General features: G+C 39.2%; 2 protein-coding genes across 3 annotated transcripts in view; both read left to right on the forward strand.

Annotated features, from left to right (window-relative positions):
• The window catches only part of PDE11A (phosphodiesterase 11A), a 304,831-nt gene extending 290,424 nt beyond the window's left edge, over nucleotides 1–14,407 (forward strand). For both annotated transcript variants that reach the window (XM_004674489.2, XM_004674490.2), the window contains exon 20: nucleotides 13,709–14,407. In XM_004674489.2, the coding sequence (XP_004674546.1) occupies nucleotides 13,709–13,864 (156 nt within the window). In that variant the 3' untranslated portion in view covers nucleotides 13,865–14,407. The remainder of the gene's footprint in view (nucleotides 1–13,708) is intronic.
• An 8,697-nt stretch (nucleotides 14,408–23,104) lies between these two features.
• On the forward strand, nucleotides 23,105–25,846 carry LOC101629434 (tetratricopeptide repeat protein 30B). Its single transcript, XM_004674491.2, has one exon. It carries the CDS (start codon nucleotides 23,307–23,309, stop codon nucleotides 25,302–25,304), a length of 1,998 nt encoding a protein of 665 aa, XP_004674548.1. The 5' UTR covers nucleotides 23,105–23,306; the 3' UTR covers nucleotides 25,305–25,846.
• The last annotated feature ends 1,656 nt before the right edge of the window (nucleotides 25,847–27,502 follow it).

Here is a 27,502-nt window from a genome sequence, read left to right on the forward strand (position 1 = left end):
ACAAGATGTGGTTTGCTGTCTCTCAGCGTGATCAAACACATGCCCCATGAATAGCTTCACTCACAGGCATGTTTCATTCAGTTAAATGCTGTTTTTAAAACTGTAAAATGTCCAGTTTGTCATAGACCCCACCATCCCCAAATGATCATGTAATCTATTTCATTCATTCATTTTATAAGCCTGCGCCTGTGTACATTGTGTGTAAGACTCTTGCCCTATATCAAGGAAATAACAATGCTATTAATCCAAGGAGACTAAAATGCCTGCCTCATTAATTCAGAATGTTAATGTCATTTGTAAATCATTTTTGACAAAGGAATCCCTTGAGCATTCAAATAAAATAGGTGAAACAAGTAACCTAAGGGGTCAGAGAGAGAAATAGAAAGTGAAAGAAAAGAGGGAGAGAAAATGTAAAGCATTGTTGCAAATAACATCACAGTTGCTGCATTTTCACTTTCAGCAATAGTAATCTGATTCAAACCTTGAAAGAAAATAATCTCTTTCTAAGTTATTACTAGTACTTTGCTTAGCTTCAGGATATCAGATATGGATGTTACAAACATCAGTGTTATGTTTGACTAGACGATGCCTTAGGCTTTCCATTACAGATCTGAACCATTCTTACAGTGGATTCTAATGAGCTTTCTTGCTCTTATACTAAGCATTAGCACAGCATCTTTATCCTCTTACTGCTATTTGTATAACTGGCTCACATTATGTAGATTTTAAGATCTAAAATATCACTAACAGAAAGACTAAACAATATTTTCTGGCATTTGCAAAAATTGGACATAGCCACCTGTTACTACTCAATAGTAACAGATCCACAGAGTAAATATCACACATATAGAAGTCTTCCCAATTGCAAAAAGAATCTCACCCTATGATAAACATGGAGCAATATTAAACTACCACTAAGGAGAAAGTAACAAATATTTTCATTTTTCCTTTCTGTCCAAGTAGATTCCTTTGTGAATTCTGTCCATGGAAGCAGAAATTCAATAGGCCTGCTGACTTTGCCACAAGCAGGAGTTGGTAGCCTCCATTAGCAATTTTTTTGAGTCCCCACAACATGGCAAGCTAAGAATATGCAATTTTTTTTTAAGATTTATTTATTTGTGTATACAGAACTGGGGTACAGACCAGAGGCTTAGGGGCGGTGAGAGGCTTCACCAGAGACAGAGCGGGGGACAGAACAGGCGTATCGACGAAGTACACTGCTGAGGGGAGCAGCGGGCGGGTCAGGAGAGGTCTGCCACGCCATGTGGTCACCTCCGGAGCAGGCGGGGATTGAACTCATGCGGAAGCGGCTTTAGATTCTCAGTGCTGTGCTTTAACCCGCTGCGCCACCAGGGAGGGCCCAGAATATGCAATCTTTAAAGGGATCTCTTTGGTAGACTCTGGGTGGGGTGGGGGCAAGGGTTCAAAGTGAAGGGAAATGAGTGCTAGTTCTTGCCTGATTTCATTAACTTAGGTAAAGAGCACTTACCAGAAAGTGCTACAGCAGGTTTTTACACTGGAAAAGTTAAGACTCCCATGTGCCAGCTACTAGTTCAAAATTCTAGTAGGGAATTCAATCTTAAGTCAGTCCTTAGGGTGACAAGAAACAAAAAGAATAGCCACAGAACTACCATTTGGCGCTCAGAAACTAGCAGAAATGGAATTTACTGACTTAAGTAAACAGGGGAGTGCTATAATTGCTGGATGGTTTACAGCTGGACCAGAAGATGCAAAGAATATTCTAAGGCACACATTCCCTTTTCTTTGCCTCTTAGTTTTGTTTGATTTCATCCTCAATACGGCTTTCCTCACAAGTTCTTGGTAGCTCTAAGATCATATGTTCATTATAGGTATTATACCTTTATAATGTAGACAAGAAAAAGAAAACCTCATTCACTGGGGCACACTGTTGGTCAGGCCTAAATTATGTGCATAATCAGAGCATATGGCATGGATTTTGTTACTGGAGGAAAGATAAAAGGGCATTATATAGCTTCTCCTGATTAGTACATTTCACTTATAAACTATTGCCAAAAAAGTTAACCCATAAACCCTGGAGACCAATTTGTTCAAGTATCAAGATACCTAAAATCCTTTGACATCTTCACAGATAGATAGAAAATAAAGACCTACAACATGACATCATTTCTCAATAAAGAATTGCATGCAACTACTAGTTTCAGAACCCTGAAATCAGAGTGCCTTCAATAGCACAGTACCTGTGTTCCTCTGTAATAAAATAACTCAGGAGCTGTCAGTTCTAGGCTGCCATATTAGCTCTCACCAGTTTCTGTTTATCTTCCCTCAGCAGGTGGCTACCATCCTTTAGGCTGCCTCATAGTCACAAGATGGATGCTGTTACTCTAGCTATTATATTAATATTCCAGCAGCAAGGAGAGAGGATCAAGGGCAAAAGATTGTACCTCTCAGCTGAAGAAACCCCCTTTAAGAAGGTTTCTCAGAAGCTGTTCCCTATGAATTACGCTTACGTCTCCCTAGACATTTCTATGCTCAAAGTGGTACAGGGCAACCCAAAGTGAACTGGATTGCCTGTCTGTGGGTCCTCATCCATGCACTTAAGATTCAATTGCACTGCAGACATACACAAAAAGGTCAATAATGAGTTTATTTACAAGAGGAAAAGAAAAGGAATAACTCAGGGAAAGAGAGAGAGAGATACAAATTAGCTAGTGCATCTTACCAGTTCCGCTGACTTGGAACCCTAAAAGCACACTGAAAGCTGAACAAGAACCAAGTAACCAGTCACCAGCCACAGAGGCCAAGGGAGAGAGAGAGAGAGAGACCCTCAGCCCAACATGTCTGCCTTTATAGGCTAAAAGTCTCAAAATGGCTGTTTAATTCCACCCTTGGGTCCTAGCAGTCCTCCCTTGGAGTTGTAGTTTGGGTGACTGGAGTAGGGGGTGGAGTCCACAAAACCTCTATTTGTAGAGTTTGTTCAGGACATCCTTCCCGCCTAACAAAAGGAGACTAAAATACACACTATTTATTCTGACAGAATAAATGTTGCTATCCCAAAATGGGACAGAAGTTGTAAGACTGGAGCTTTTTAAACTTCACTGTATTCTAGCCGATTGCAATACCATCTATTTTGGATCCTCAGTGCTTATGAGGCCACTCATTCAGCAAGTTGAAGCCATTACCTCTGGCTGGACCTTTTCCGATTATAACATACTTCATGACACAGCAAAGATCTTAACATTTTAGCCTTGTGTTTGGACAGCCTTGATCATACTTTTTCAGGATGACTCTGGCTCATGCCTATCCCTGACCCATTCTTATCTCTTCATATCTAAGTTTTATGAACGCACTTGAGACCACAGAAGCACTGTTTCTATTAGAGAAAACTTTTTTTAGATTTTTAATTTTTTTTTAAATATTCACTACATCATCTTTCACTTTTGTACAATATAAAATTTCCCTGTGAAATTCCCACCACCAATTCCCCATGCACCATCACCATAGTACCTTGTACTCTTCCCACCCCTGTCCTGGTCCTTCTCCCTCCTCCTCCCTTACAGAATGTCTCCAATATATAGTTGCCTGATGATTTTGATTTTTTATTTATTATAATTTCTTTTTTTTACTTCTTGTTTGTTTTCTCTACATTCCTCCTAGACGTGAGACCATTCAATATAAGAAAACATTTTTTAATAATTAGATATCCCTTATACTAGAGAAACAATGCACTTTAAATTCCCTTTTGATTCTCATTCTAACCAGCAGGACTGTCAGATTCAGAATCACAGGGAAGCATTACAAATATGTTTATTGGTCACCAACTTGAACTCTGAAGTCAGCAATCTCCTTCCAAAGCTCTGTGACCTCAGGCAATTACTTAGTCTTTCTGAGCCTGCTTTTCTTTAAAGTGGGCCTGATAATGGGCATAGCTCCCTCATTTGGTGGTTATGAAGATTTAATGAGATAAAAATATATTAAGCACAAATGTATGTAGTGTCTCACAGTTATATGTGCAACATATGTAAATGATTATTATTAATTTTTTTACTTTAGGCAAATTACATACTAAAGATTTATTTTAAAGCTGGCATCTTTTAATGCAAATGTTTAAAAACTTTTATCCCTGGAAGTTTTGGTTTGTACTCACCATTATTGTTTATTTTTTGAAACAAGTTTTTAAACCTGCTGGAAGCCTCCTATGGTGGCGAATACATTATCTTAAGCAATTTAATGCAAATTAATTTTTATACAACCTTGAGTTTCAAAGGCTATTGAACTGGGGAGGGAAGGAGTGAGGTTTAGGAGGAATCTGTTTGTTGCCTCCCGTCTGGACCTCACAGTCAGCTCCATCTGCTCTCACATGTAGAAAGTAACACTTCAGCTGGTCCCCTGCCAAACCCACCATGTGGAGGTTAGTTTATTTTTTTAACTTAGGAAAATGTTAAAATGCATAGAAAGATGTATATTTCAGGATTTTTAGATAACCTGATGGGATTATTTGGCATTTCAAATTCTGACTTTGTAACAGAACCCAAGTTTTCTGTTGGGTTTTCTGATTTTTTTTTCTCATTTGTTTTTCTCATTTGTTTCTGGATTTAATTCTCTTTTAATACCATAGTTCTTCTTTTCCTGTAGGATCTTACAGAACTTTCATATCAAAGGGGAGCCACTGAAAAATGTTAAGAGTTGAGAACAGTAAACTCAGACTTGTGAATTTGTTTGCCCACTCCAAGATGGTTTCAATGTGGAAAGTGAGTTGGACAGAAGCAAGAAGGAGTCAGGAAGCCCAGTTATGGCTGAAACAGGTGTAAAGCCATTGAGAGGGTGACAACAGCCTTAACTGGGATTGTAGAATAACCTTTTGTATGTAGACTGACATTCAAAAACACCCTGGAAGTAAGATTGGCAGGACTTGATGACAGATTGCATGGGAGAGGCGTTGTGGAAGGACCGGGGGGGGGGGGGTGTCATGACAACTCATCGATTTCTGGGTTTTGTCATTGGGTGATGCTCCCTTTCTTGACATAAACCTGAAAGTAGAGGAAGGTTTGGAGGTAGATGACAAGTTCAGTTCTAGGCAATCAGCTTCTTCTGTCTTTGGCCTTTAAAACACAGTCGAAGAGCAAAAGTTTGCTGAGCCAAATGTCACTCTTAGTCAGCTGCTGCATCATTATGTGTGTATATCATGGCATTTAAAAGTCAGAAATATGTGAGATAAAGTCTTGAATAATCTTAATCATTGGGAGCCAGGTAGATTAGCAGTTAAACAACTCACTAGTTTAAAAGTTCAGATTTGTTTTCACGATTGAGCACTTCCCTCTGAATTCACATGTCTTAAAAGCCAGTCAAGTAAACCCAAGAGAATTTCAGGGCCTGCCACCACTTACATGTTCTCTCACCCCTCCTGTTGAAGCTCTGAGCAGAGATGATGACAATTAGCAATATCATCAATGATTGCCATTCAGAGTCTTAAAGCTCAGAGGGACTGTTTTTTGACATTTTTGCTCAAAAAGTAAATAATCACAGTAATAAAGGGATATTGCCTCAAAAAGATATCTGAGATGAACTCCAAATCTACTTTTTATTTTATTTTAAAAATTATATTTTTGTAATGCTTTAAATTCTTTCTTCTCTACCGTTGACTGTATCTGGTAGCTTCTGGTTATTTTTTATTGGGCAAGGTACAGGTGTGGAGGGTAAAAAACACTAAGTATTATTTCCAGCATTGTGGAAATAAATTTCACCAATAGGAATTGAAAACCATTTTCTCTCTTTGGCCTTAAAAAAAAAAAACAAAAACAAAAACTGAATAGCCTGCTCAGATACTTTCAAGGTTTTTAGTAGGTATTAATAACATTTCAGGTTCAAAGACAAATCAGGCTTTCATTTGGTGGAGTTTCTCTAAGCTCCCCTTCCAACCACAGAGGTGAGGAGTATTGATTTTCCTGAGAACATGGCTTTCTCTGCTAATTCCCTTGTCCCACATCTGCCCCACTATCCAGCAGTTGAGTTGCAAGAAGTGATTGTGTTCACCTAATAAGCACATCCTGGGCCAGATGACAATAAATGTGGGTCATGATGACAGAGGGCTCACACTCCTAGCAGCTTGGTGAACTGATTAAAACAAAGTCTCAGCAATAAGGGTAATAAGAGAAAATACTATATTCATTTCCCAAGGGGTCACTGCAGGTTTGTTTTTACAGCAGGATTTTGTAGCAGGTCAGGAGGTCCTGACCCCACTGGCAGCCACGGGCAGCTGTCCTCAAATTGCCCTTCTTCCTACCACTGTTCTGTGGACAGAGGAGAGGGGGACTGCTGTTTCCTGGGGCCAGTGAGTTAGGAGTTAGAGATGGGATGGTACCCAAGACAGAGTTGATGACAACCAATGACTTCCACTGCTGGCCAGGAAACAGTAGTAGGGACAAACAGCAGCAATAAGAAAAAACAAAAACCCAAAACAAAAATTAAAAAACAGGAAAATATATGAGACAACATTTTTCAGACAGAAGACAACAGGCAGCACAATCAAATGATTGCTGAGAGAAGGAAAAAATAGTAAGACCCTACAGTTGTCTTGGCTTTCGCCCTAGAGATTTTCAGGTCATGGCTCAGGAAGAGGGAACCCAGGAAAGAGTGCAGGAACCTCACTGAATCATGGAGGAAGAGCAAAGGATATTAGAGAGCCCAAAGAAGAGTACAGAGAAAGCTCCAGTTTGTGCTATTTACCACAAACCTGTAAGGGAACCATGAAACTGAGGGAACTCTGGCAAAAATGAACAAGTAGAATAGTCCTCACTGACTAGAAAACAGGCCATTAGAGAAAATCCTTCAAATGCTCGAGATACTGATAATTGCTTTTTTCAGTAGTGGGGCCAAGTGATCCACTAGCTACTTTGAACCTATCTAGCAAAGCTTAAAAGCAAGCCTCAAAAGATGCCATTATTTCTGAGTTTCCTATTTTCCAGAACAAAACTGAAAATGTTTTTAAAAAATGCAAACAAAATAAATGAAATCCAACATCCAGCATATAAAATTTATAATGTCCAATATCCAATCAAGAATTGCCAGGAATACAGATACTAAAAACAAAATGACCTAAAAGAATTGACTCAGAAATGACACAAATCATAGAACAGATAGAGCACATAAGACAGTTGTGATATTTTATTATACTATGTAATATTTGTACATATTCCATAATATTGTATTCAGAAAGATAGAGTCTGATAATCAACCTCCAAAACTCAAAATTGTAATTTCTGAGATGAAAAACATTAAGTTTCTCTTCTGCAGAGAAGAAATTCAGTGACAGAGCAATAGAAAGTTGAAATTTGATCCCTCTTGTCTGTATAGACTCCAAATGCTAATTTCCACATAGCACACTTGGTCTCACTTAAGCATCCCAGTAATATTGGCTCAAAGGTTTTTTCACTCTTTCAAAGAAACACCCAAAATGGTCAGTGAATCAACTTACTCTCCTACAGCTAATCAATCATCTTTGACCATTCACAAATGAAACATAGAAATAGAAAAGATTGGAAATGAAGAGCAGAGAATCAGCTGAGCTATGGACAACACCCAGTGATTAATATATGTAAAACTGGAGTGCCAGAGTAGAACATTAAAAAGTTACTCAGAAAGAGTGGTGGAAATTTTTTTAATTTAGTGAAAATTCTAAGTTTACAGAACTGAGATTCTCAATAAACCCTGAGCAAAAGATACATAAAGGAAACAACATAAAGGCACATCAAAGTCAAATTGTTCTTGGTGGCACTGAGAACATCTTTAAAGGAACCAGAGTTTAAAAAGAAGCATACAATCCCAAAATCAGTATCTTCAACGTCGGGGGGTAGGGGGGACCAGGGGGGAGAGAAACCTCAAAATTGATATTTACAGTATGATAAAGAGAAGAAGTTGTGTTCTGGAGAAACCAAACATGTTATAGGCAGGCACAACCACCCCAGAACACCAGACAAGGCTGAGAAGGTAGAAGCTGAGTGGTAAAGGGTGACTAGTTGTTTAGGGAGGGAACTTTTCACAGGATGCTTTTGAATCAGAAAGGCTTAGATAAAACCCAAGAGCACTATAGAAATTAACACCTAGGAAATATAGAGAGGACAAAACTAAGTTCTAGATGTGTATTCTTAGATTTACCTCACACTCTCTTTCTAAGGCCTTAATTTAAACAGTAGCTATGGTTCTAATCTTTTCTTTCTGTATAGGATGGTTAATATAAGACTCATGCTATAGATCATAAACCAAACCATATGTGTAGATTTAGTAGCAGTATTACCAAATGTAAATGCACCAGTTCTAAAATGACCTTCTGAAAACTCTATATCTATAAAAATGATTATGTATGATATCCATTACAGCATTATTTGTAATAGTCAAATACTAAGAAAATCGATAAGTATATATATAAAGTGGAACTGGTTAAACAAATTATGACAGCAATGGAATACTGAGGAGTAGTGAGGAAGCTGCAGCTTTATAGTGCTATGGAATTTTCCCCAAGATACATTAAGAATAAAAAGGTCAGGTTAGTGTAGATATACATATGTAATATAGATAAGCTATATATAATCTATATATGTATGAGCTATATATTATATAGTGACATATTTGCATATGTTTAAAATGTTTCTCAAAGGATACTCAAGAAACTGAAGACAACAGTTCCCTCTAGGGAAAGAAACAATGTCTGGACCAAGAGATAAAGAGGTGATTTTACACTGCACCTTTTTATACCCTTCATATCCATTGAACTATGTCAATGTATACTTATTTGAAAACAAAGAGAATATGGAATAAACTGTATGCTCTAGTAACAAGAGGACTCACCCATGGGTGTTCCTTCCATCAGGAAGGAAACAGAGTCCCTGGGCTGTCTGGATCACTGGATGCCAGGCTATGCCCCCTAGTGGAGAACTATTCAGGATCCTGTCTGTATGGGGCCAGGAGGAAGCTGAGAGCAGCTTAGAGCTCCCCTAATACCCCAAAAGGTATACAGCACATCCCAAGTGGGTCTTTAGGTGGGTTATCAACTTCTAAACCCACTGGGAGCAGCATAAGGTCATTTGCCCTGTACTGCCCAAGTAGATTCTGATTTAAAGGTAGAGCACCCAGGGGTGAGAACCATTAGGGAGAAGTGGAAGGGACGGAGACTTCAGCTCAATATAAAGAACAACATTCTCAAATCAGAACAAAGAGTAAGCTTAAGCTGGGCCCCCAGGAGACAGTAACTTTGTAGCCTCTGGATGTGTTTAAACACTGAGTGGCCAAGCCCCAGAGATGCCTCAGAGGAGAATGAAGAACAGACACTGCAAACACTAGTAGCAGGTACACAAAATGCATCAGGTGTCACCCACTATTGAGAAAACTTTAGGAATACCCATCTCTTTCTAAATACTGGGAGCAATTATCTTGTCATGGCACATAATCACTATTAGCCTTGGAATTGAGGTCTGTGGATAATTTCTTGCTTTCCTAATATTGTGATGGTTTTGTATTCTCTCAGCTAGCTGCATTAATGGCACACATTTATAGTGAGTGTAAGAGTAATTCTTCAGAAGGGATTTTGGCTATCTTTGCCTAGAACCAGCACCTGACCAGAGGAAATCATTATTCCAGGATAGCAATTCTGTGTTTCGGGATTATATGGAACAAAGAGAAGGAATTCTGAGAAATGTATACTCTCCTAACCAAAAAATTATTTTATTCAACACAAAGAAAGCAGAAGGGAGAACAAAGAGCTAGATAAAGGAAAGAAATCTGTTTGGGGCTAAGCCAAATAAACTTAAACGGTTTAAGGAGTAAATTGGTGGAGTAATTCGAATCACGGGCAGGTGCTATGAATGTAATTTAGTAAATGCTCGGGAACCTGCCAAGGAAGAGAAAAATGTGTTGCTTTTGAGATCATTTCCCAGCAGCTTCATAAAAGAAAACTGATTACAGGAATTTAATAAGTAAAGCAGAGCCAGAAATATAGTAATCAAATGAGTTTTTAATTACATTTCAAGCAGAAAAAAATTCCAATTTGTGCTCCTGGGATAAAAAAAAAATAAGTTCTAGAGAAATGCTTTTGTAGCAGGAAAATAAGATAAACACTAATTTCCATAGGAATTATAGTAGTCAGTTTAATTAAAAGGCTTGATCAGAGTGAAGAGCCAGTGCCAAACTATACTAAATAAAACCATGGCATTTTTTGCTACCACACACTATTGTCTAAATAAAAACACTGTGCATTTGAGCAGAAAACAGGCACCTGCATTTTTCTCATGGAAATAGAGGGGATTTCGATCACTGCCTGAGTTGTTGTGTGGCTGTGTTCTGTGGTCATACAAGATAACTAACACATCTGATTTAATATTAGAAGCTGTTGCTTGGTGTGAGAAATACCTCTTTGAAGAGCAAGAATATGCTCTGTTTAAAGGACATCTATGTGAAGGGAACCACACCTCAGCCATGGTAGTGAGCTCACTGCTCAGCAGGATACTTGATCATTTCTGAGCTTTTCAATCCCCACTTGACTTGCATCTAGGTTTTGGAAGGGGATAAAATCAAGTCTTACAGGAGTTTGCAGTCAGGCGGAAGAGAACACAGCCTCAAAATAAAGAGCTACTCTTCCTATTGGAGGACTTTACTTTTGACACACTGTAACCACAGGTCAAGTGCAGAGAAGGTTTTCTAGGTGTGCTGGAAATTCAATGGTCTAGTCAATGGTTCACCTTTTTGTTCCCCTTGTGATGAAGGGGACTCATCATGTATGGGACCATATAATCTATGGACATAAAGCATTGATCCAAGGCATAAAGTGGAAACATTACTTTTCCCATGAGTTAATACCCTTACAGCTCCATGATCATTGTTTAGTCATTGCTCTATAAGGAAAAAAATGAAAGCAATTTTAAAAAACTTGTTATAACGAGAAATCGATTCATCAGAATTACAGAGACACGGGGGAAGACTGGGTGGCTGGTGGGCCACTCTCTATTAACAGTGAGAGAAGGATGGGGGAGAAAACTGAATTACTCTTTGCATAGGGTGAAGGAGCATATAGGGATGAGTCAGTGGGTAAGTTACTTTCCATATGACAGTCTCTAATGTTTAGTAAACTTAGTAGGCACCCAAAACGTTTAAGAAGATAGAATTTCTTGTGAAGGAGGAAATGAAGTAGACCTTTGCATTGGGAAGGCTACAGAGTGGTGTCAAGAAGGTCAAATGGATTCAAGAAGGAAGTCAAAAAACAAACAAAGCACTTGGAAGTAAGACTTGAAAATCATAGAAGGTATGTGAAAGGTCTTTGGAGCAAGAAATAAATTTGAGGTCAAGTTATACCTAATTTTCAAAGAATAGAGAGGCACCAAGGGACACAAAGATTTCATATGGAATTCATAGGTATAACTATCTAAGACGGAGCCATGACAACGAGGAAGGAAACAGGCGTAAGAAAGATGAAAGCAAGGAAGTTCCTGATATGAGACATCACTGCAATTTGATGACAGCAGCAATCACACTCACAATATCCTCAAGTTCTTCCTCACCATCACAAACCCTCTAAAACCTTTACCAAAATTACTAGGTGTCTTGAGTTGACTAATAAACTTTGAAGCCACAAAATTTCAAGATTCTTTGCTTTTTCTTCTTGATGTTTTTAGACTAGCCTTCTTTCTTGTAGCCTCTATAGATTTCTCTGTATATTCAATCCATTTAGCTCACTAGTATCCTTTCCTTGATTTTCTTTAAGAAAAGGACTTAGCTTCCATATAAAATGGAAGGATTAGCAAAAGTAACTTCTTAAATGGATTCTCATTTTCATATATGGAAGGACTAAAGATCACATGTGATACTAACATTGAGGGACATGTTTTATCATCTGTAAAATGTAGAGTTATGGTGAGAAATAGATGAGATAAAGTATGTACAGCGGCTGACAAAGTATTTAACACGTATGAATTGTTCAGTAGCTAAAGTTCTTCCTGGTCCGTGTGGGATACAGGTTTTTACACTTCCCTGAGACCCTGAAGACGTAAAACAGATCCAAGAAATACAAAGTTTTAAAAATCCCTATGTTCTTATTAGATTCTGGCCATGTGTGTACTGCCTTAATTAAAATACCACCATGTGAATATAATTTAAATATGTTCATAATTTAGTCAATCAGAAAACACTAAAGGCAGCAACCAAAAACCTAGCTGTGGTTATCTCTGAGTTATGAGAACACAAATCACCTCTTTTCCTTTTTCTTTTTTATCTATTCTTTCTATATTTTCTAAAATATATAAAATGGTTACAGAGGGGAGAAATTTTTGTAAAGCAACTCAAACAAACTCATTTCAAAAGGATAGAGATGGTTTCTAAAAAAAGATTAGGATACCATCAAATTCTCCTTCCTTTTTTTTTTTTTCCTTTTTGAGCCATACAAAAGGTGAAATCTCTAAAACCCTTGTTTGTATGTTTCATGTTTGTGGCTTTACTCATAACTATTATTCAAACTTACAAATATTGATGTCTAAGATATGTTTTGCTGACCATATCTTACTGATTAAATATGTTGAAAGCCTTTTATAGTTAAAACAAAAGGATTTCCAATAAATGTAGTTATTCATGCACTTAAATAACAGGAACTCTATAAACACTTAAACAGTAAAGCAAAAAAATAATAGAATTTCCAAACCAGCCAAAGTGGACTCAGTGCTCACTGTAAGATATTTGCCTACTACTCTTCAACATGAACTTTCTGAATTTGCTGTAGCCCCCAGTTCCAAGGCAAACGCACCACTCCTGCCCCAGTACTCCCTCTGCTGTGAAATCTGCAGAATCACTCACTGAATTAAGTTCAAATGAATCACCTTATTTCCAGGACTCTTGGAAAGATCATGTTTTGTGAGGCTGGAAGTTTATACCATTTTGGAATGGTTACTGTTGGCTGGTTGGTTTTTAAATGCAATAATGACCACAATAGAAAATATTTAGAAGGATCTCATGCTAGTAAGAAGGCTGAAGCCTGAGCATCCAAGCGTCATGGCCAATTGGCCTCTTAGTCATACCCCACATTCCCTCTCCCTGTACTCTGGTCTCTCTCTTCCACACACCTTTTCCCTTTAGTTCATGTCTATTTCCATGCATGTTCCACGTTGATCTCCCACATCCTTAGCTTTAAATATAAGCACATGCTCTTATCTCATGATTTTACCTGGCCTCTTACTCAGGTAAGTCCCCGAGAATCACCTAACTGATAGAACATGCAATAAGTTTATTTCTGTAAAAAGTTAAATTGATGAAAAATATGTAAAAATAAACTATTATAAAATTCAAAAAAAAAAAGTTAAGTTGATGGTCCATTGCCTTCTGGACTCGCCTAGCTTGCAAAGAAACATTTATTATTAGAGATGTGTGAGCTGGATATTTTGTTTCCTCAGTGTGAATTGAAAACAGGATCATAGTTTATAGGATCATAGTCTACGTGACTGGCACCCTGGAATAGCACTCAACCACCCTGTCTTGTTTTTTAGTTTTTGGTTTTTCATTTTCTGCATAGTCTCTATTAACATAATACAATGGCATTAAATGAATATTTATTTCTTGTTAAATTAGCTCAAAATAATTGTCACTTTTATTTCTTAGTTACTTTCCATTCTCCTTATATAAAGTAAGAGCTAAAAAAATAATGTCAGTGACTATTTCCTCTCCATGCCTCCCCCATTTGCACTTTGCTTTATTCTAGGCATTGGTGAAGGTCAATGTGAAACTGAAGCCAATGCTGGATTCAGTGACTGTGAACAGAAGTAAGTGGGAAGAATTGCACCAGAAAAGACTGCTGGTTCCAGCGGCCTCCCCCTCCTCTGCCAGTGTCATGGTGACTGGGGAAGACAGAAACTAACCCTCCATGTCTGCTGTTGCTGCAAAATGACCGCCAGCTTTGGCAGTAGCTCCAGTTTGGGTCCCACCACACCATCTTTTGTTCCTTTACGCTCAGACAGACCTAAAGTCTCAGGGATGCTCTGCAGGCATGCCTAGGCTTTCGCCTTGAAAAGTAGTCAGCAGGGGAGACCGGGACAGGAAGGACAGAGGAGGAGGTGGGTCTGGGAACACAGACTACAGCTTTCCCTAATGAGCACCCAGGGCTGAGACAGGCTCCGGGCAGAGGACCCAGATAGTCGGCCCGGTGCACGCTGGAAGGTGCACAGAGCAGTGAAGATGTCATTAGCATTGCTTCGTTTTGTTACAAGCTAAACAGTGCCTGCTTTCCATCCTCTCCTGAGCGCCCTTTGTGCCAGACTTCCAAAGAATCCCAATTTGTATGTTAATTCTAAAACTTCTTAGTGATAAATCAGAGCCTTTAGATTGCCTACCAAAAAGAAAAATTATATTACCTTACAAATTAGACCACTTTCAGCTTCCCTTTAAAAGGCTCATAGTAGAAATACAGCAAATATGTTTGTCTGATTAGTGTCTATACAAGAGTCATGCATTGGGATTGTTTTTTATTTTTTCCATTTTTTTTAATCCAATCTTCATTGTAGACGAATAGACCTTAGGATTTATAGATTAACAGACTTTAATTAAAGTAATAATAAAAGGAAATCTATAGCTGGCTTTGCCACAAATGACATGTGAATATTTAGGAACTATTTCTAGCAGTGAGACATTTCACAGGACACTACCTAATTGTGGAGAATGAACACTGACTACCTTCAGTTCTGCAAGTGATGCGTTTTGGTATAAAATTTAAAGTACCAGCCTAAAGCCAAATTCAGATGTCCCCAGTATGGATTTCTCTTTAAATTTAAGAAATAATGTGTGAAGGATTCAGAAGTACCTACCAATCTAAGCAGAGAACAAATATTCTACAGAAAGCCAAGTCAATAGCAGATGAGAATAAACTACATTAAATATTAGATGCAGTGACAAGAAAGCTACTTTGCTCACATCTGACTGAGAGATCAGGGGCATGGTATGCCTTCTGCAGAGATCCAGGGCTGGAAGCTACACTAATATCCTTAGCGTCGGCGCTTCTGAATGGATAACTTTGGACAAGTCATCTCTCAGTCTGTCTCTTCGTTTGTCAAGCAAGATTACACTAGGAAATGTTTTTCAAACATATTTTAACCTTAGAAGTCTTAGTTTAAATAAAATCTTACATGGAATCTACAAGATAGATCTAAAAGCCAAAGTCCTTTGAAGCCATATTAAAGGGATCCAAAGCCCTTGCAAATTCCTATTTTTTACTGCATACATGATGGCCCATAAAGGGGCTCTGAGGAGTCTGGAAATCCAGGACTAGATGAACCTTGAAGCTAGCTCTGATAAATCTAAAAATTACAAACCATCTTTTTTTCTATTGTTAATAACCAGTATCAGTTATTACCTCAATTCCCCAAGTATTAAATAAATAGGGGTCACTTTCCACAAAGGACATTATTTCCCTGGCATACTGTAAGAATTTGGGAAATGTTTAAAAATGGGTAAAATGAGGCACCAACATGAAAGTGATGGGAGAACAGGTATTCATAGGGAAGATGTAAGATTCTATACATGGCCAGAAATAAAGTTTTATTTTTTAAAGCATAAACTAGGAAATGGGGGTGGGGGAAGAAAAGAAAAGGAGGAGGAGAAAGAGATATCATAAAAGGAAGACAAAAATCAAGGCAGGTGGTAAGGAAACTATCAAGGGAAAGGAGAAAGGGAAGTCAATCCAAAACAAAAAAAAAACGTGCTTCCAATCAAACAAATAAAGGTGAAGATTACAGCATCAATTGCTTAGAAAATAGAGATACTTAAACAGGGAGGGGTTTTGGTAAGAAAGGAGGGAGAAATGGGAACCCTAAAAAAATAATGTCTGGCCACCCTTTACAGCCGTCTCTGCAGGGAAGACTGGAGAAACCAGCGGAGAAAATGAGTACAGGAAAAATTGCCTCCACAGTGCAGGTAAAGAGGAGGTTGTTAAGATTTATGAATTTTATTAAGCCAGTTTTCTGAATCACTCTGCTATAAAGGAAAGTAGCTTCTGCTGGGCTGCATCCCCTCCTTCAGGTGAGGAACAAAGGGTGGGTGGAGTCAGGGACAGACCGTCCTGCGTCTACAGCTCAGAAGCACGGCAGGTCTTTCTGGCTATTGTGCCGCATCATGTTTATGCCACAAATGGGAATTGAAAATCAGGCCATGTGAAGGAGGCAGAGATGAACCCATATTTGTTATTCACCTGACAATAAATAAATAGCCCAGACAGACGGATGCCAATCTACCTAAAGCAAAATTTTAAAGCCTGTGCTTTATGATCCAGCCAGACCAGAGCACGATGGAGACTGCAGGCAGCTGTAGGCGCTGCAGTACCCTGGATGTTGATGCTGCATATTGCTAAGGGGAACATAATTTATAGCACAAACCCTACAGCTTCCACTAAGGTTGAGTTTTCCTCTCATTTTCTTGCCTTTTTATTGGCTTCACTGCACGGTTGCCAATAGCAACACCCACTAGTAGCAAGGGGAGTTCAACACCATTGCAATCTGCCATACAGTGCAGCCCTGACAGTGTCAACCATCCATCAAGTAGCTGTTTGTAATTGCCTCCATCTATTTTTCCTGTCTCAAGGTATCTTTCCTATTGTGGGTCAGAATTCAGAAACTGCTGACTAATGTTCCTCTGCAACAAGGAAGCAGTAGAAAAGGAGGGTAGCGGCTTCCCTGGTGCCAATAAAACACAGGGGGGCGGGGGTCAAAGGTTGAACACTTAGGCGTTTGAAGCATTTCAATCTCTTTTCTAAATAGTGTATAACTGTCCAAGAATGTGAAGTGTGTGTGGTTATTACATTCTGCTTTTCCAAAATTTAGAGAGAGAAATTTTCTCAGTCCTTATTATTAATATTTATTTCCCATTGAAAGAAGGCATTTGAGTCTTCTTTTAAAACCATATTGTATTTGCTAACTTGGGTCTCTTGGCATTAAAGACTGAAATGATTCAGCTACTTCTTCTATGAGATGAATTTTTCAAACGTGCCATTAGTATGTAGATTATTAGTCAGTATGTAGATAATACATGCATAGCCTGCAAGGTCACTGTCATCAGCACCAGTAGAGATCTCTTGGGACCCATGCAGGTGCCACCCAGTGCACAGCAGACCATGCCATCCTGGCTTGACCATGAATAGGTCTGGACCTATTAATTTGGAACTCTCCAGATCTCAGGCTCTCCACTGGAATATAAAAGCATGGACTTTTATTCAGTTTACTTCCACATGAAATAAACAAACTATATTTAACTTAATTTTTTTCTCCAGATGAGTAAACTGTCTTATATGCTTATCTCAAATAAAATAGGAGCAAACCTCAAGAAGTCATTTTCTCACTAAATTATATATATGATACATGTAAGAACTTTAACATAAATATGTCTTACCTGAAAGGCAAATGACATTTAGGGACAATTGAAATCATCTCACACTATACATATCCCAGAAGAAGTATTCAGTTCACTTCCAAAGTAAACTTATTAAAATGAGTTAAAGAAGTTAAATTGCATGTGCGTTTTCTGTATCTGAAACCTGAGATGTCAATATATTTCCAGGTGTTTTATATTTGTATATACATAGGGTTAGAAATAATCTTAGTGTGATAACAGTATTACCTAATATTGTATTAACAATATCATTTAATACTGTTAGATATTTTGTATTTGCACATATTGGTTAGATAGTAAAACATATCATAAAACATATAACAAGATTAACTAATATTTATGCTATAGGAATTCAGTTTCTCGCATATTAAATGTATCATACTTTACCCACTTTAGGTGATTAAACAGAATCTGCTCAATTTACTTTGTTGTAAAGTTGTTTTAAAATCTGTTTTCCTGCTGATTCTTAATGAATTGCAGAAAGATAAAATACAGTTTTATCCCCAGTAGTAGTGTGAAAAAATTTCCTTCAAGCAGGACAGAAATCTAAATATACTAGGGAAAGATTTAAATCTAGAGGAAAACACTTGGGCTGGAAAAAATACAAACTCAAAAAGGACTCATTAAAGCAACAGAACAAAACCTAATTGGGAGCCCCAAAACTCGGGCAATGCCACTGAGTGAAGTTTCTGTTTCAAAATAGCAAAATCAAAGCAGTTATCCTGCTATGTGCTATAAAGAACTCCCAAAACTCAAGTGTATCAGGAAATTTAAAAGATAAAGTTGGTGACCAGAGGGCAAAATTTTCTAAGTTTTGTAAATGAGCCATTATAGAATAAACACATAGGTAGCAGAAAGAAAATGAAGAGTCTGGAGAATTTCACAAAGAATTTAACAATGCTTAATATCCTGTTTGCCTTGAGTGTGCTCTTCCCTTTTCCTCAGCTAGTAATTTGGGATTGTACATCTTCCTAGTTTAATTTTTAACCTTCTTGCATATTGAACAACTATCAACAGTGCTAAAGATAAGTTGTCAATCTGTGCAGCATATCCATACCAATATCTCTGACTGGTACAGAAATGTTTGTTTTGTTAAGTAAACGAAGTATTTGCTGTGCACACACACACACACACACACACGAAAATGTCTTATTTGAGGCCATCATTTATTGTTATATTCATTTTCTGTGTGAATGTAAGAATTACAATTTTTTTCATTTCATTTAAATTGAATCATATTTAGGTAAATTTCTAAAAACAGTATAGTGTGGAAATAAGAGACTAAGTTTTGCTGAGTTTCCTTTCCATGGGGTGGGAGGGGATTATTTTTGCCATTTTATTTTCATGTACAATAATCTAAAAAGGATCCCCTAATGATTTTCTTTCATAAGAAGGACGATATGTCTTCAGTTGACTTGTATGGAGTCAGTCCCTTTGTGCTGATTTCCCAGGCTAATGTTTGATGTTTCATAAGATGAATACTATATTGTATAGAAATGCTTGGCCATTTCACAGGCAATTAATCCCATGATTTTAAAAGTCAGATTTAAGAGACCTAACTACCTATGTTTTTAATAAACTGCTTAAAGTTCAACTTAAATTCTGTGATCATCTTTATTTCTCTTGAAAAAGGTGATGTAAGGGCTGACTACCAGCAATTTTAATTTTGTTTATCAGTTTATCCATTAACCTGCGATACTTGACTGTGTGAGAAGGATAATGGAACAGCCCTGTGCATGGGCATTTTAAAGATTACGGAAGGTTCTTTGAATCACAGAAGTTTTTCTGGGAGGAGGAATTCTGCAGCTGAATACGAGTTCCTGGGTCCATTAGACAGTGCTCAAATTTGCATGGGCAATTACACGGAGGAGAGGGAGTAGCCCATGGAGGCAGGGCCGCCAGTCACACCGAAGCCATACAATTACACAGCGGCTTCGGTGCTTACACTTTAAAATTCTTACACCATTGTGCCTGTTCTATTAGAACAAACTGCAGCAAATGATCCAGAGCCAATTCAAATGACTGGAGAGGAGGTGCCCACAGGGACAGAGGGAGAGTTGTAGCATGGCCCCTACTGGCCAGCACAGGCAATCATCAGCCTGAGTGCTGGCAGCAGTGACCAGCTTCTTTGTGCTTTGCAATCCTTGTTTTTGAAGTGGGACAACAATAAGAATCACCTAATTCACAGAATGGCTGTGAGGATTTATGAGGTAACTTCGGCAATGTAGAATTTGGTCCTGGTACGGAAGTACAGCGTGAAGACAGAACACAGATAGCTCTTTGTTTGGGTGGTTGTATGCCTCCCCTCCTAATCCCCTTTATAAATCATCAGGCTATTGTGCTTTCCCTGATAATTTAATCTAGATAATAATATCATAAGCACCAAAATAAAGCTACTTGATAAAAAGGAAAAGGTATGTTCAAGAAGGAAATCTAATTAAAATATTAATAAAGCTAGAACAACCACAGAAAGAGAGTTCATAATAAGGTTAAATACCTCACCATCTGAGCATAAATGTTCCCAGATGTTGATGTGGTATATAGACTCTTTCCAAAAGTCTTAAAAGACTGAACAGCTCCTCCTAAAAGTCAGCCAACTATATTACCAGTTTGGCACTAATTTATTCTTTTCTTCCCTATTTATGGTAGGAGCTGGGAGTAGAGAGGAAGGGAAGAATCACTCTTGAACTCCTCAAAATGGCCATCCTGAAAAAAATGGCCTGTAATCAGAGGGAAAAAGAAATAACAACTGAAAATATTTTTGTAGGTGTTCTTTTATCAAGGAAGATTTTGACCACACTGTGGTGTCAAGATGTTCATAAATTACCAATGTTTATCAACAGAACACGTTTACGATCATAGGATAAATAATACAAACCTGTTAACAAGATTCAAAAGAGAATACCAAACAGGTTAAGAATACAGACACAATATGGGATTTGATCATCTCATATTTTGGCAGCAGAAAATAAGCATGTTAAGAAGCCAAATTACGTTTTTAGCTCCTATACATGTTGCTTGAATGGAATTCTCCTACATGGTAAACATGCCTCCGCTTATGCAGTAAAACCCACCCGAGTCCAACACCAATTTCTCAAATCCTATTTCCTTCCAATAAGACACTAAATCATTTTATTGCAAACACAGAAATGCTTCCTCATTGCTAGCAACAGTGAGATACTTTTTGACATATGCTACAGCTTTTCAAGATTTAGAAACAAAATGATCCATATGACATTTTGTAATAATTCACCCTTTTCATTGCTTTACAGAATTTATCATTAATTAAAGGGATTTCTTTCATACACATAGGTCCCCCCCAAAACTAATCTATTCCCCAACTGCCTATCACAGGCTAAACAAAAGTCGGTCTATCACAGCAGCAGCGATGGTCATGCCAATTTCACAGAGTGATTTGTGCACTCATTTCATTTTGAAAATGACCCTGCCCTCCATCTGTCTAAGCCGAATGTCCTGCTTTTTGCAAGCCAGGTCTTGGAGCTGCAGCGCACGAAATAAGGAGGAAGACACAAAATGGCCTCCCTCCTGCCCACTTCAGCTGCCACACTCACGAATGGCTATCAGTGCAAAATAAAGGAAAATCTCAACTAAACCCTCCCGGGGTCAGAGGAATTTGGGGAGAGCAGAAAGTCATTCTGTTTTTCAAACATTGCCAAGAAGCCATTTGAAGGTGAATGCTTTCATGATACAAATATAATTGTTAAAAAAAAACAAAAACAAAAACAAAAAACAGACAGGCTAATGATTTAAAAGGCAATTTCCTGTTTCCATGTTCTGTCATCTTATCTTGACTTAATAGCAACTCACCAAAAGTAATAGCTCATACATAAGGATTTAAAAATACTAACCCTGAGTTTCCATGGGGATAGTATAGTCAGTAAAGGTGACAACATCCTTCCCCACATTTTAAAAAACCATTTATTTTTTATTTATTTATGAATAGAATAACTGGGATGTAGGCCAGAAGTATAGGGGTTGAGAGGATTCACCAGAGACATAGTGGGAAGCAGAACAGACAGATCTACTGAAATACACTGCTGAGAGGAACAGTGGACAAGACAGGAGACATCTTCTGCATTATGTGAGTCAGGGATCCAGCTCATGTTGCAGTGGCTGAAGATAGCTTGATAGAGCTGAGACTTTAACTCCTGATCCCCCAAGGAGGCCCTCCCCTGATTATTGAACATTACTGATCAGCATCCCTCCACGCAAGTAATACTGAGTTGAAGAGCTTAATATTAGGTGCACCAGAGACTGGGTTCAAAGAAGCCATGGAGTAGGGTTATAGTAGTTTTCATCACCTGCTTTCTCTGGGGATGTTAGATAACCCAGAGCCCCACTCAACCCTTCTGAAATGGGTACAGTCTGTTCCTTTCTTGACTTTCATGCAATGGAAAGCTTCTTGTCTGCTCCCACTCAGGAAGACCCCACAGCTCTGCCAATTTCTCAGCATGGGAGAAGACTGAGTAAATACATAGCCCATTGTTTTATGATAGACGCAATGAAATGCCCACAGTTTTCTTGTTATACCAGGTGACTAGCAGCTACGGAACTACCACGAGTACCTTTCTAACACCTGTACACAGAATTGATTAGCTTTTCTGATAGGGGGGAAAAAATCCTCATCTTCTGTCATACAACGTGGCAGTGGGCCCTTACAAACTCATCTATAGAAGATGCACAGAATAGGTTATCAGTCACTGTTTTGTGGCTTCTTTCAACCCAACCTCTGAATGCACCTGTCAAGCTCTTAAACTAGCATTTCTTTTAAATTCCTGCTTTCTGCAGAGCTTTGTGGTCTTTAAATCCTTAAACCATTCTAGTACACATGTTCTTCATCAACAAAATACAGAATATAGAGTGGTTTTGTAGACCAGAAATAATACATGTAAGTGATAGTAGTGTGCCATATGGTGTGGTTGGTAATGGCTCTGAAATCCATATATTAAAAGATGGAAAATAAAATTTTCAAAGCAGCAGCTAAAATACTTGCACCAATCTTCAACTGCGTAACAAACACATCCTTTCACTCCTACACTTTTAATCTTAGGTACTAGGCTGACTAATGCAGATCCCAGATCAATGGAGATGAAGGGAGATTAAGGAAGGCTGATTTCTTACTTGTGATGACAGTTGGAAGACCAAGTTCAAATGCCAATTGTTCTGTAATAATTCTCATTTATGAAAAACGGGGAGGGAGACATCTGGCTTGAACGTGAACCTCTTCCATTATCAAGATTCACAAAATCGTTTCCTGTTTTCAACCTATGGAAATGACAAAAATAAGGACTCCTGGTACCTGCGTATTATGTCCATAGAAAGAATGCCATCTAGGCAGCTTGAAAAAGACAACACACGCAAATACCAAGAAGTTCATTCATTTTTCTGTCCCATTAATTTACAGTCACAAACACAAGACGACACCATTCATAAGCATTGTGCAGTACACAGGTTAAAAAGCAAGGTATTTGTAACTATAAACAATTCTTCTCCGTATCAAAGAACAAGGTGACACCACAGACTACCAGAAACACGCAACCATAAACAAGAAAAACCTGCACAACTTCCTCTCCCAAGGGCGGACCCAACCCGCAGAAACTACGCCTCCCAGAATGCAGCGCGGCGCGGCCATGTCCAGAGGACGTCACGATTGAAAACTGCATGCTGGGAAGTAGAGTTTGTTTCTACCCGGAGGCTTTGCCTCTCTGGCCTGTGATCCGCGGCCTCAACGGCCCACATAATTCCACGCTCACTAGTGATTGGAAAATATCAGTGATTCTCTTTTATTCCCAGCAAAGATATTTCTAGTTCTCCTTCCGCTGCAAAGTAATTTTCAGAGAAGCACTCCGCCATTACTGGTGGGCTTGTTGCCGTAGTAACTGGGACGCACAGCCACCTAGGCGGTTATGGCGGGGCTGGGCGGTGCGCAGATCCCCGATGGGGAGTACACAGCCGTGGTGTACCGGCTCATCCGCGATGCCCGCTACGCAGAGGCGGTGCAGCTGCTGGGCGGAGAGCTCCAGCGGAGCCCGAGGAGCCGCGCTGGCCTGTCGCTGCTGGGCTACTGCTACTACCGCCTGCAGGAGTTCGCGCTGGCCGCCGAGTGCTATGAACAGCTGGGCCAGCTGCACCCGGACCTGGAGCAGTACCGCCTGTACCAGGCCCAGGCGCTCTACAAAGCCTGCCTTTATCCAGAGGCCACCCGGGTCGCCTTCCTCCTGCTGGACAACCCTGCCTATCACAACCGAGTGCTTCGTCTGCAAGCTGCGATCAAGTACAGTGAGGGCGACCTGCCCGGGGCCAGAAGCCTGGTGGAGCAGCTGCTGAGTGGGGAAGGGACAGAAGATAGTGGGGGTGAGAATGAGCCCGATGGCCAGGTCAACCTGGGCTGTTTACTCTACAAGGAGGGACAGTATGAAGCCGCGTGTTCCAAGTTCTTTGTGGCACTGCAAGCTTCAGGCTACCGGCCTGATCTCTCCTACAATCTGGCATTGGCTTATTACAGTAGCCGACAGTATGCCTCAGCCCTGAAGCATATCGCTGACATTATTGAGCATGGCATCCGCCAGCACCCAGAGCTAGGTGTGGGCATGACCACTGAAGGCATTGATGTTCGCAGTGTGGGCAACACCCTAGTCCTTCACCAGACTGCTCTGGTGGAAGCCTTCAACCTCAAGGCCGCTGTCGAATATCAATTGAGAAACTATGAGGTGGCCCAGGAAACCCTCACTGACATGCCACCTAGGGCAGAAGAAGAGTTAGATCCTGTGACCCTGCACAACCAGGCACTAATGAACATGGATGCCAGGCCTACAGAAGGGTTTGAAAAGCTACAGTTTTTGCTCCAACAGAACCCTTTTCCCCCAGAGACCTTTGGCAACCTGCTGTTGCTCTACTGTAAGTATGAGTATTTTGATCTGGCAGCAGATGTCCTGGCAGAAAATGCCCACTTGACTTATAAGTACCTCACGCCCTATCTCTATGATTTCTTGGATGCCATGATCACATGTCAGACAGCTCCTGAAGAGGCTTTCCTTAAGCTTGATGGGCTAGCAGGGATTCTGACTGAACAGCTCCGGAGACTTACTAAGCAAGTACAGGAAGCAAGACACAACAGAGATGATGAAGCTGTGAAAAAAGCAGTGAATGAATATGATGACACCCTTGAGAAGTATATCCCCGTGTTGATGGCCCAGGCAAAAATCTATTGGAACCTTGAAAATTACCCGATGGTAGAAAAGATCTTCCGCAAATCTGTGGAGTTCTGTAGTGACCACGATGTTTGGAAGCTGAATGTGGCTCATGTTCTGTTCATGCAGGAAAACAAATACAAGGAAGCCATAGGATTTTATGAGCCCATAGTCAAGAAGCATTATGACAATATCCTGCATGTCAGTGCTATTGTATTGGCTAACCTCTGTGTTTCATATATTATGACAAGTCAGAATGAAGAAGCAGAGGAGTTGATGAGGAAGATTGAAAAGGAGGAGGAGCAGCTCTCCTATGATGAACCGGACAAGAAAGTCTACCACCTCTGCATTGTGAATCTGGTCATAGGGACACTTTACTGTGCCAAAGGGAACTATGACTTTGGTATTTCCCGGGTTATCAAAAGCTTAGAACCTTATAATAAAAAACTAGGAACTGATACCTGGTATTATGCCAAAAGATGCTTCCTGTCCTTATTAGAAAATATGTCAAAACACATGATAGTGCTGCGTGACAGTGTAATTGAAGAATGTATCCAGTTTCTAGAACATTGTGAACTTTATGGCAGGAACATACCTGCCATTATTGAACAACCCCTGGAAGAAGAAAGAATGCATATTGGAAAGAATACAGTCACTTATGAATCCAGACAATTAAAAGCTTTGATTTATGAGATTATAGGGTGGAATATATAGTAATCTGTGGTAATGGTTTTTAATCAATATTGCTTTGTTATATACAATTGGCATTCTGTCTTACCTGCATTTATTTGGCATTTTCATTTGTTGTCACATGTCGAAATGAGTAAGCATTTAAAATGACTTAGTGGGTAACTTTTCATTGAGAAATCTTTAAAAAATGGGATATCATTAAAAAGAATTGGAACTGTAAAGGATTTATAAAAATAATTCAAGTGAACAGGAAAGTTGTATTTAATATTATCTGCAATGCCTATATTCCCTCTTCTTTGCAACTCTTGTGCTTTGCATGACAAGATCATCCACAGACTAGCCCTGCAAGTCTAGAATTCAATATATAAGTTATTTGGACTTCAAGGATTGTGGTGCACTATAACAGCCTTCATAATTATATTATTTTGTAATGCATACATTTTTTATAAACTTTAGTATGTTTGAGGAGAATTTTCTAGTACTTCATCTAACACATATTCTTTGTGCTCAAAATACTTTTTAGGATGCAATCAGGGGAAAATGTGCCATAACAAAATTATGGTGCTATGGTGTGTAGACAATAAACAATTGATAAATTCATAGCTTTTTTTTGGTTCCATTTTTTGAAAATCTGAATATATAAGCATAAACAAGGTATACTTTTAATGTTTCATATTTGATTTTTAACACTGATTAATAACAGGTAGCCTTAAAACTCAGTTCTTAATTCCTTTTTAAAAAAGGATTTAGTTATTTCTACATACAGAACTGGGTTACAGGCCAGAGGTAGAGGGCCAGTGAGAGGGTTCACCAGAGACAGAGTGGGGAGCAGAACAGGCAGATCGATGAAGTACACTGTTGAGAGGAGCAGTGGGTGAGACAGGAGAGGTCTGCCCCACATGTGGGTCCCCACCCCGGCCGCATCCTGAACTCATGCTAAAGTGGCTGCAGCTAACTTCATAGTGTTGTGCTTTAACTGACTGTGCCACTAGCGTGGGCCTCTTAATTCTTAACCATTGTATTTCTACTTAGGACACATTTATGCTGGAATTTTTTCCCATGGTTTAGCCTCTCAATAAAAGAAAAATTTTCTATACTAATATAGAATATTCAGTCTCATTACCCTACCAGATTCCTTCCCTTTTGTTCACATAACTGATCACATGGTATACCAGTAGACTGTAAACTTTCTGGTAGGTTCATAATGCCAATTTTATTTTCAAAACCCTCTGATAGTATTTTGGGACTCTCACTGTGAACACCACTGATACTGCTCAAGCATTTAATTTTCTATAAGCTACAAGAAAGAGCTTTACTATTTGTTTCCTTTATCCCAAACCCTTTGTTTTCAGAAATTGTAACTGTAAAACATGACTTAGAGAAGTTTTCAACCTATAAAAACAGTACTGTGTATGGTCCGACCTGATAGCTTTCAGTAAAGCATAGAGACTCCTGTTCTAATTATTTTATTTTCCTTTAAAGAAAACTGCATAGCTTTATGTGATGCTTGCTCAGAATATTTTCTGACCTCTTGTGTATTACAATTCTGTCAGATCTCTGAGAATTTGACCCTTTGTGAGTGCTAAGGCATGGTCTGTAATTTGTCACCTTTAATCTATACTGCCCAAGGTACTTCTATTTAGTTGATATTGATGGTCTTGTATTTGAACGAAAATCTGAAGGGATTTACATACAAGTTTTGTAAGCTGTATATTGAAGCGACTTTTTCGTTTGCTTATTAGCATGAGGGAAACATACAGTGTGCTAGGTCAGGGGATTCTTTTCTAACTTAGCTAGGCTGCGCAGTATGCAGCTCGTGCTGGGTAATTCACTACTACTCGAGGCCAAAAGTCTGGGGGAGTAGATACTGAGAAAGCACTTAAGACAGTGGGGGAGAGAACAAGCCTGACAGCTAGGTCAATCTGGGCTGTTTACAAAGAGGGACAGTACGATGCCTGCAGGCCTCAGGCTACCAGCCTTGCCTCCTACAACCTGGCTTTGGCCTATTACACAGCCAGCACTCTGCCCTTGCATGAAGCAAATCATTATCATTACTGAGTGGGGCAACCACTAGACCCAGAGCGAGGTATGGGTAAGGTCACTGAGGGCAGTGATGTTAGCAATGAACAGGGTGAAAATGGGAAACCAAGAACTGCTCAATGCACTCCTGAGTGGATGTTCATATTCCTCTGATTTGGGATGTAAGTGATTGCTAGCCATCG

This window comes from Condylura cristata, unplaced genomic scaffold, assembly GCF_000260355.1.
Source record: "Condylura cristata isolate star-nosed mole 26May11 unplaced genomic scaffold, ConCri1.0 scaffold00002, whole genome shotgun sequence".
NCBI classification, from domain to species: Eukaryota; Metazoa; Chordata; class Mammalia; order Eulipotyphla; family Talpidae; genus Condylura; species Condylura cristata.